This window comes from Rhinopithecus bieti, unplaced genomic scaffold (assembly GCF_001698545.2).
Source record: "Rhinopithecus bieti isolate Rb0 unplaced genomic scaffold, ASM169854v2 scaffold_2272, whole genome shotgun sequence".
Lineage (NCBI taxonomy): Eukaryota > Metazoa > Chordata > Mammalia > Primates > Cercopithecidae > Rhinopithecus > Rhinopithecus bieti.
This window is the reverse complement of record NW_016804163.1, coordinates 7,498,883-7,508,787: the sequence shown is the minus strand read 5'-3', so window position 1 is coordinate 7,508,787 and position 9,905 is coordinate 7,498,883. Positions and strand designations below refer to the sequence as shown.

General features: G+C 46.2%; 1 protein-coding gene across 1 annotated transcript; it reads right to left on the bottom strand.

The window, feature by feature from the left end:
• Positions 1–2,109: 2,109 nt before the first annotated feature.
• On the bottom strand, positions 2,110–9,573 carry LOC108526372 (3-ketodihydrosphingosine reductase-like). Its single transcript, XM_017867111.1, has 3 exons — positions 9,045–9,573; positions 5,176–5,265; positions 2,110–2,232 (listed from the first exon to the last, which is right to left on the bottom strand). Exons 1-3 carry the CDS (start codon positions 9,150–9,152, stop codon positions 2,140–2,142), a joined length of 291 nt encoding a protein of 96 aa, XP_017722600.1. The 5' UTR covers positions 9,153–9,573; the 3' UTR covers positions 2,110–2,139.
• Positions 9,574–9,905: the final 332 nt, after the last annotated feature.

Sequence of the window (9,905 nt, the reverse complement as noted above, 5' to 3'; positions counted from 1 at the left end):
CAAATTATATATATATATATTTTTTTTTTTTTTTTTTTTGAGATGGAGTCTCCTTCTGTCACCCAGGTTGGAGTACAGTGCTGCGATCTCTGCTCACCTCAAGCTTTGCCTCCCAGATTTAAGCAATTCTCCTGCCTCAGCCTCCCTCCTGAGTAGCTGGGATTACAGGCACAGCTAATTTTTTATATTTTTAGTAGAGACATGGTTTCACCACGTTGTCCAGGCTGATCTCAAAGACTTGACCTCAAGTGATCCGCCCGTCTCGGCCTCCCAAAATGTTGAGATTACAGGCATGAGCCACTGCCCCTGGCCTTAAAAATAGTATTGAGTGGTCCGGGTGTGGTGGCTCACGCCTGTAAGCCCAGCACTTTCAGAGGCTGAGGCGGGCGGATCACGAGGTTGGGAGTTCGAGAACAGCCTGACCAACATGGTAAAACCCTGTCTCTACTAAAAATACAAAAATTAGCTGGGCGTAGTGGTGCACATCTGTAATCACAGCTACTCAGGAAGCTAAGGCTTGAACCTGGGAGACAGAGGTTGCAGTGAGCTGCGATCACGCCACTGCACTCTAGCCTGGGCAACAGAGCAAGACTCCATTTCAAAATAAATAAATAATATTGAGTGAAGAAATCAAGCTGCATAAGAAGCATAAAGAATGAAGTTATACAAATTTATAGAGAAAGAAAGTAGATGAGTGACTGCCTAGCTGAGAGGAGGCTGGGAGGAAATGGCAAGTGACTGCTAATACAGATGGAGATTCTTCATGGGGTGAGGAAAACGTTCTAAAATTGATTCTGGTGATAGTTGCACAACTCTATGAATATATTAAAAATCATTGAATCATATACTTTAAATGGGTCAACTGTATGGTATGTAAATTGTATCTCATAAAGCTGCTAAAAAATAAGAATGATATAATAAAAGAAGTAGAACTAAATATATTGGCCAGGCACAGTGGCTCACATCTATAATCTCAGCACTTTGGGAGGCCAAGGAAGGCAGATCACCTGAGGTCAGGAGTTCAATACTAGCCTGACAAACATGGTAAAACCCCATCTCTAGTAAAATACAAAAAAAAATTAGCCAGCCGTGGTGACATGCACCTGTAATCCCAGATACTCGGGAGGCTGAGGCAGGAGAATCTCTTGAAGCCAAGACGTGGAGGTTGCAGTGAGCCAAGATGGCACCACTGCACTCCAGCCTGGGTGACAGAGAGAGACTCCGTCTCACAAAAAAAAAAAAAAAAAGAACTAAAGAATATATTATTATGTAGAGTCACGTGCATATATGGTAAAATTAAAAAGAAAAAGAGGCAGGGCACAGTGGCTCACTCCTATGCCCTGCGGCTCACTCCTATAATCCCAGCACTTTGGGAGGCAGAGGTAGGCAGATCGCTTGAGCCCAGGAGTTAAAGACCAGCCTGGGCAACATGGCAAAAAACCCCATCTCTATCAAAAATACAAAAATTAGCCATGCATGATGACACGTGCCTATAATCCCAGCTACTAGGGAGGCTGAGGTGGGAGGACTGCTTGAGTCCAGGAGGTGGAGGCTGCAGTGAGCTGAGATCGCACACCTGCACTCCAGCCTGGATGACAGTGAGACACTGTCTCAAAAAGAAAAAAAAGAAAGGATCAACACTAAAAATCGCATTGGCATTTGTCCCTCCAGGAATGAGAAAAGAGGGACAAGGTTGCTGTGGGGCATAGAGGTGGCTTCAGAGACCCTGATCATTTCTACTTCTTAGGCTGGGTGATGGGTGTGTGATTATTAATTTTGTTATCACGTTTTATACTGAAATATAAACATCATTGTATTCATCAAAAATTCCATAACCAAATAAATTTTAAATATTCCTTTCTTCTTAAGCATTTGTCTACAGTTCATTTAAATAAATAATTAAAATGAAATTATTTGCCAGTAAAACATTCTGTTATTTGACCATTTGTAGATATGAATGTGTGAGGGAGTCTATTCATTTTGTGTGTGTGTGTGATATTTGAGTTACTAGACAATTCAAACAATTCCACCTTTTAAAAAACAGTACAATATGTTTTTAATTGGGAAAATCATATATGCTTTCAATTAGCTATTCATAGTTGAAGTAACCCTGTTTTTCCTTTATACAACTGTGCTGAGTTATACAGAAAATGCATTCTGAAGACAGAGATTTACCTGTTTATCATTAATAGAGTGCATTTCAATTTCTTTCTTTGCCTGCAGCAGCTTATCCTGAAAGCAATACAGAACAATTAGTCCTGGTGATTGTCTATATGCATGTCTGTTTATTGTCAAGGAGAGAAAACAAGCAATTATTTCTACGTGTATGTATTAAATTCCAGAAAACACACAAAACAGTATCTACATTGCATAGACAGACTGGGCCACAGCCTATGAAAGAAAGAAGATGTAAAGTATGCTAAGCTATGAATAAGTGGTAACAAGTTTGAAAATTAATTACAGAGAATGATAATACAAAAACAGATAAACCTCAAAACCCCAGTTAACAGTACTAATTGCTGAGGCCGACTACAGTTCTAATAAATGTCTTATTATTTAGTTGTGATATAAGAAAAGAACAGCTCTATTAATACACAGTGCTTCCCAAAGTTGAGGGTATGTGTGACTCCCTGTCAACAGTGCTTTTTGTCCAATATTTTCTTCTATTATAAAACCAAACATATTAAGAATCACTTTCTGGATAGACTGGGTAAACTAGGCCTGGCTACTATAAAATACTCTTAAGCAAGGTTACCCGTGTAATTGTGTAATTCTTCCAAGGTCCTAATTTTGTTTGTTTTACATAATCCCAAGAAAACAGATATCAGATTATAGTTTCTTAATTTGCTGTAAAAAGTAACTTAAATAATATCATGCAATAGAGAGTAACCAAAGCGTAAGCGAAATCTTCCAAAAGGTAATGCAGGTTTCTAAACCTGAATATGTCTATAATGAAATAATATTGTCCTACAACTAAAGATACATACAGCTTGACTTTGCAAAGACTGGAATTAAAAATTACATTAGAAAAGAAAGAATTTTTCAGCCAGGCACGGTAGCTCACCCCTCTAATCTCAGCACTTTGGGAGGCCAAGGTGAGTGGATCACCTGAGCTCAGGAGTTTGAGACCAGCCTGGGCAACATAGCGAAGCCCCGTCTCTACCAAAAATACAAAACCTTAGCCAAGCATGGTGGCGAGCACCTGTGGTCCTAGATACTCAAGAGGCTGAAGTGAGAGGATTGCTTGAGCCTGGGAGGCAGAGGTTGCAGTAACCGAGATTGTGCTACTGCACTCCAGCCTAAGTGATAGAGTGAGGCCAGGTGCAGTGGCTCACGCCTGTAATCCCAACACTTTGGGAGGCCGAGGCAGGTGGATCACTTAAGGTAAGGAGTTTGAGACCAGCGTGGCCAACGTGGTAAAACCCCGTCTCTACTAAAAAAAGAAAAAATACATACATACACACACACACACACACACACACACACACAAATTAGCCAGGTGTGGTCGCACACACCTGTAATCCCAGGTGTTCTGGAGGCAGAGGGTACAGTGAGCCAAGATCGTGCCACCGCACTCCAGCCTGGGTTACAGAGCAAAACTCTGACTCAAAAAAAAAAAAAAAGGAATGAACTACTCAACACCACAGGTTCTTCATTCAGCTCATTCACTTCTAGCAATGCAAGGGCCCCACGTGAGCTCCTGAGGGCCTGAAATGCTGGCCTTCCCTGCCTCCACTTGTATTTACTTGCATCAAAACTGGTGTTTAAAACTCACAAAATGCCATTTCATTAAATTTGTTTTCATTTATGTAAAGTGGCTTCAATGCCAAAGCAAATTCATTGTTAGAAAAGTCAAGCTATAAATATAAGGTAGCTAATTTTGCCGTTCTTGGTTTGTAAAAGAAATTACAGACGTCCAGGCCAGGCGTGGTGGCTCACACCTGTAATCCCAGCACTTTGGGAGGCCAAGGCAGGCGGATCACAAGGTCAGGAGTTCGAGACCAGTCTGGCCAATATGGTGAAACGCTATCTCTACTAAAAACATAAAAATTAGCCAGGCGTGGTGGTGCGCACCTATAGTCCAAGCTACTCAGGAGGCTGAGGCAGGAGAATCACTTGAACCTAAGAGGCAGAGGTTGCAGTGAGCCAAGATCATACCACTGCACTCCAGCCTGGACAACAGAGTGAGATGCTGTCTCAAAAAAAAAAAAGAAAGAAAGAAAGAATAGAGGTCCAAGCCTAAGTCTGCGACATTATTTAAATTTTCCCCCAAGGCCCATCCTGGCGTGCCATTCTTACTGGGTCCTGTCCAGCCCTCCACCCACTTGAGCAGTTACCGTACTATCACCCTCCCTGCACGTGGGTGAGTCCAAGATCCCCACAGAGTACGACATGCTGACATTCCCAGGCTCTCCATCATTCCTCCCTTCATTTCTTCATTCAACAATGTCTGAGCATGTGCTATGTGCCAAGCACTATGCCAGGCATAGAATTGCAGCAGCAGACGAGCCAGCTCTGAGGTCACTTTCCTCCAGTCCCCATATGGGGAGCAAGAGGACGTCATGACAGTTCACGTGCACACAGTGTCACTGCTTTGTGCTCTAAAAACAACTTTGGCAAGACAAAAACAAACCCTGACAAAAAACAAAAACAGATTCTGTGTTGTGTTGACTTGATACAGAAAAACACATTTTGCTAAACTTCTAGGGAGGGACGAGTTTCCTCTATGGTGTCTAGATTTCACTAAAGATATCTATCATGTCTTAAGCAAATCATAGGGAAAAATTATAGAGAAACACCTACACACCTTCAGGTATCAGCTCTAGAATCACTGCTTCCAGCACTTCAGGCCTGGCCGAGGGCCCTCCCTGTCTTCCTATGGCCAGGTGTGCTCCTTAAACTAGACCTTGGCCTCTCCCACCTCAGGATCTGCAGTATCTATGACGGTGTCGCCTAATATGCCAATGGTACTAAATAAATACTTGTGGGGCCGACCTGATTTCAACAGAGAAGTGTTTGGCCTAAATACAAGAGAGAATCAGTAGTTCAAGAAACACATCTCACATCAAGGAAGAAGCGCTTTCTAGGTGTGAATGCTAAGACGTTTAGCACAGCCTCTTTGACTAATTTCAAGTTGAAGAAGTCAGTCAGTAATAATGAACCTAGAAGCCTCACCTCATTTCGTGCAACCAGAGTTATAAAAGCTCCTTGTTTATAGCACTCGATGGCAATGCACTTCCCGATGCCACTGGAACCTCCTGTAACCTAAAACAAAATCATAAAATATTCTTAGCACTTGAAATCTCCCCTCTGTAGGAAGCTTTTTATAAAAAAACAACTATGACAGGCTCTTAAAATGAATCTGCAAGAACTAAATGGTTAGCTGTTGTAACTTCTTCATCCCAAACCTAATGACTGGAGTAAGTGTAAGCATGAAAGATACTATCAGCAAGGCCTGCTGCTTTGACTGTTTTCTTATTGAACCATAAATTGCACATCTATAATATTTTTCTGAGTTCACTGGTGGAAAAGTGCCCTATAAATCTAGCTCATAAATAATATATTAGTCTGCCTCTGATTCCAAATCTAAATGAATCTTATTTCCTTAATGCACATTTATGCAAGATTAGCTCTACAACAAATGAAAAGAATGGCCACCTGCATATATATTTGAAATGACTGCTTAGTATAAAAGTAATATACAATCACAAGGAAACTCTGAAAAGTAAAGCTCTTCTTGCCCTATTGTACCCCTGTCTACAGTTCAGCTATACCGGCTATCTTTCAATTCCATGCACCCTCCAACCACAGTACCTTTGCATATCCTACTTCCCTTGCAAAGAATGCTCTTCTCCCCACTTCATCTGACACCTACTCGCCCATCAAATCTCAGCTCAAATATCACTTCCTCAGGAAAGCCTTCACTGTCTCCCCTGCCCCCACACTGACACACTTTTCAGTGCTGTATTTCTTCTTTATGACATGCACATAATAAACAGCTCTAGATTTATTTGTGTGATTACCTGATCCACAACCATCTCTCCCATCACCCATAAACTCCATTAAAAACACCAATTCTTGGCCGGACGCGGTGGCTCAAGCCTGTAATCCCAGCACTTTGGGAGGCCGAGACGGGCGGATCACGAGGTCAGAGATCGAGACCATCCTGGCGAACACGGTGAAACCCCGTCTCTACTAAAATACAAAAAACTAGCCGGGCGAGGTGGCGGGCGCCTGTAGTCCCAGCTACTCGGGTGGCTGAGGCAGGAGAATGGCGTGAACCCGGGAGGCGGAGCTTGCAGTGAGCTGAGATCCGGCCACTGCACTCCAGTCTGGGCGACAGAGCAAGACTCCGTCTCAAAAAAAAAACACCAATTCTTTTTCTGTTCCCCACTATATTCCTAGCACTTAGCATGGGGAGGGCTCAATATATATTATATATTTCACTGAATAAGTGAACAATGCAACATTATCTTTCTTTCTTTTCTTTTCTTTCTTTTTTTTTTTTTTGAGAGAGTCTTGTTCAGTCACCCAGGTTGGAGTGCAGTGGCGCGATCTCGGCTCACCGCAACCTCCGCCTCCCAGGTTCCAGTAACTCTCCTGCCTCAGACACCCAAGTAGCGGGGATTACAGGCGTGCGCCACCACGCCCAACTAATTTTTGTATTTTTAATAGAGATGAGGTTTCACCATGTTGGCCAAGCGGGTCTCAAACTCTTGACCTCAAGTTATCCACTCTCCTTGACCTCCCAAAGTGCTGAGATTATAGGAGTGAGCCACCGCACCCAACCATATTGTTCTAGTCACTGACCCATGCAAATTACATAATATCACATAGTATTGTGTCCTGTTTTTTAAAAATTATAATGTCTTATGTCAAAAAAGAAAAGGTTTCACAATATTGCATCAAATAGCTGCATCAAAACTTAAATACCCTATAATCAGACATTTAGATTATTCCTAATATTCACTGTTATATATAAATCATGCTGGGAGGAAAATCTCTGACTCCATGTTAGGATTTTAACATCATTGGGAAGTGTCTCCCACGCAAATGCACCTGTCTCTATGGGACTCACAGGCATCCCTTACTTCTTTTTAGCTTCAACCTGCCACCACTGAAGAGATTTACTTGGCAGATAATCAGCCAGTTATCAGCAGAAGATTACTGTAAAAATATAGCTGTTGTTGGCCGGGTGCAGTGGCTCGCGCCTGTAATTCCAGCACTTTGGGAGATTGAGACGGGTGATTTTCTGCTTTTTTTCTGCAATTTTACTACTGTAACTAGATGGATAACACTATTATATAAAATTATTCTAAAAATGAAACAACTGTTATAAGTTTGTTCTTAATTATGTACAGTCTAACCATCAGCCCCCTCTCCCAACAATACCGCCCAGTCAACTCCTAACAAATCTCAAGAACAATAATTACACTTTTCACTCTTCTTATGACATTAAAAAAGAAGACAGATGGTGACACCATGCGAATTATTCATGTCATTCTCACATTATTTAGAGTCTGAAATAATAATCCTGCGTATTAAAGCAGGATGGTAAAAATAAGAAATTCTTCTTGGTCCACCTGAACAGACACGGCATTTATTATCTCACCTACGACCTGCCGCGGGATGGGGTTGGAAGGACTGGAGCCAAGGCTCAGTGAAACTGTCTTACAAAGAAGGAATTCCAATTTTCATTCTGCGTTTACTTTTTGCAAAGTTATGCTCTATAAACACAAGCTCTGAAAGGATCCAACGTTTAAAGCCATGCTTTTGAGGCAGCAGTTCTCTTGCGGATGTAAAACTTTCAGAATTTAGCGTGTCAAGTTTTGCCTTTCTCCTTATTTGTTTTTTGTAATGAATCCACACTCTTTCCCCATTAGGAACAGGTGTTGGAAAAAGCTAATAGCTTTACAAAGGAGAAATTAAAGAGATACATTTTCTCATTCACAAACCCGTGTACAGATTTAAAGCACACTAAGAGAAATGACCATCTTATCTTACACCAGCTCAGCAGGGAGGCTCAGATCTCGGGTGCTGAGATAGGACAGGAAGAGGTGTGCGGCCAGCTTTGTAACCAACCCTCCTTATTCCTAACTCCCCGATTCACTGTGCCTCCGGATTGGGAGATCCAAACAAGAAAGCTGGCGAGAAAGCCACTGCAAACGGGGAAGTGCTGGGCGCAGGTAAGGAGGTATTCTCTCTGTTTAAGAAAGGTGCCACATTTGCGGAACAGTGATCGCTGAATATGCGAGCTTCCGCCAAGAAACAAAAGACACCCATCCACCTCTCCTTCATTCCTCGCACACTAGCCCTGTCATTTAGCTCATCCTTCCCACTAGGAAACAGCAAAGGATTGCAATGGAGTAGCAATCAGTAGATGCCACGCTGAGCTCAGAGACAAGCAGTGTAGACGGGACAGGCGTCCCAATACCGCTAAGCCACCACCGCCAGCCCGCTGGGTTCTGAGCGGTTTCCCCAGGTGAGTCACTTCCTGGAATCTTCTGGCAGCGGCTCTTCCAGTCACTCGCACAGGCCATCTTCCAGTTCCGAGCTGCCTCGGCGGGTCCCGGTGGCTGGGACCCCACCTCCCCGCTGTTTGCCCCCGCCCGGGACCGTGCGCCGCACCCTGCGCACCACCGACCCCTGTGTTTTGGCAAAGTTTCTCAGCCTCTCTGTGCCTCAGTTGACTCATCGGAAAAACTGAGGACAAAACATCCACATCCTAGGGATGTTGCGTGGATTCACAAGCAGCCACCGAACCCCTGGGCCCCGGGAACCCTGCGGCTGGCGCGGTCCCCCGTCGCACGCTCTCCCGCCCCAGGAGGAGCCCGAGGCAGTGGAGGGCGGGTCGGCCAGGCCGGGTGCCGGGGCCGGGGCCGGGGGGAAAGCGCCGGGGTGGACGGCGGCAGGTGACCTTCCCCATTTGGCCATGCCTTCCTGGGGACCGCGGCCTGGAAAAAGGGACGCAGGCGGCGCGGCCTCGGCTGCAGAAAGGCCGCACGGGCCGGGAGGTCGGGGCGCAGCAACAGGAGGCCACTCACCACCACATGCGCCCCGGGCAGGGCGAGGGGCTTGGGGCTGATGAGCGGAGACACCATGTAGAGCAGCAGCACGAAGGCCACGAGAAAGGCGGCAGCCAGCAGCAGCATCGCTCCGCGGGGCCAGGGGCCCGGAGCGGCCGGGCGGGGGGCGCCAGGCGGAGCGCGCAGGGCTGGGCGGCGGCGAAGCGAGAATCACGCGCGGTGGGCGGGCGCCTGGAGTGTTTGGGTTTGCGCGTCGGGGCGGGCCGCTGCGGAGGGGAAGAGGAGGAGCCGGCGCGGGCACCACCCAGGAGGGGCGGTGCTTCCAGGGGGCTGGTAGGCCGCCACCGCCGCCACCTCCGGAATCGCCTCTGGGGGGTCGCCGGGTGTCTCCCACTACCCCCCACCCCCGGGACGGGGCCCACAGTCCGCAGCCTCTCCCGTGGAAACCGGGCCTCCCGTCCCTGAGCGCTGCGAGCGGGCTCCGGGCAGCGCCAGATGCGAGTGCTCCGGGAAGGGCTGGGAAGACTGGCTCTTCGGGAACTCGAGTGGCTTCTTAGGACCCCGCAGGGCGGGTTTCCAGGCCTGCCACGGCCTCCACTGTGGGCGTGACGAGCGCTCCTCCCAGGAGTTCCGCCCTCGGCTTGGGACCACCTACAGGGATGCTCAGAGGCCCCGGGGCATCGGAAAGGGCGGCTGGAGGCTCCCGGAGCCGGATCAGCCTAGGAGCCCGGCGACTACGCTCTGAAATCCTGGGCTCCATTCCGTATTTTCTTGGCGTTCTTAGAAGATGGTCACAGCCCACTTTCGCTTTTCAGAGGACCTGAAAGCCTTAACGGGGAGTTCTGAGAAATCACCAAAGTAATTCAATTTCATTGAGTT

What these genes read in the sequence shown, in the direction of transcription:
- LOC108526372 (XM_017867111.1), bottom strand. Translation starts at nt 9,152, where the DNA reads ATGCTGCTGCTGGCTGCCGCCTTTCTCGTGGCCTTCGTGCTGCTGCTC. An exon ending in TGCCCGGGGCGCATGTGGTG is followed by an intron (nt 5,266 to 9,044) that starts GTGAGTGGCCTC and finishes ATTTTGTTTTAG; the next exon opens with GTTACAGGAGGTTCCAGTGG. An exon ending in CTCTGGTTGCACGAAATGAG is followed by an intron (nt 2,233 to 5,175) that starts GTGAGGCTTCTA and finishes TATTGCTTTCAG; the next exon opens with GATAAGCTGCTGCAGGCAAA.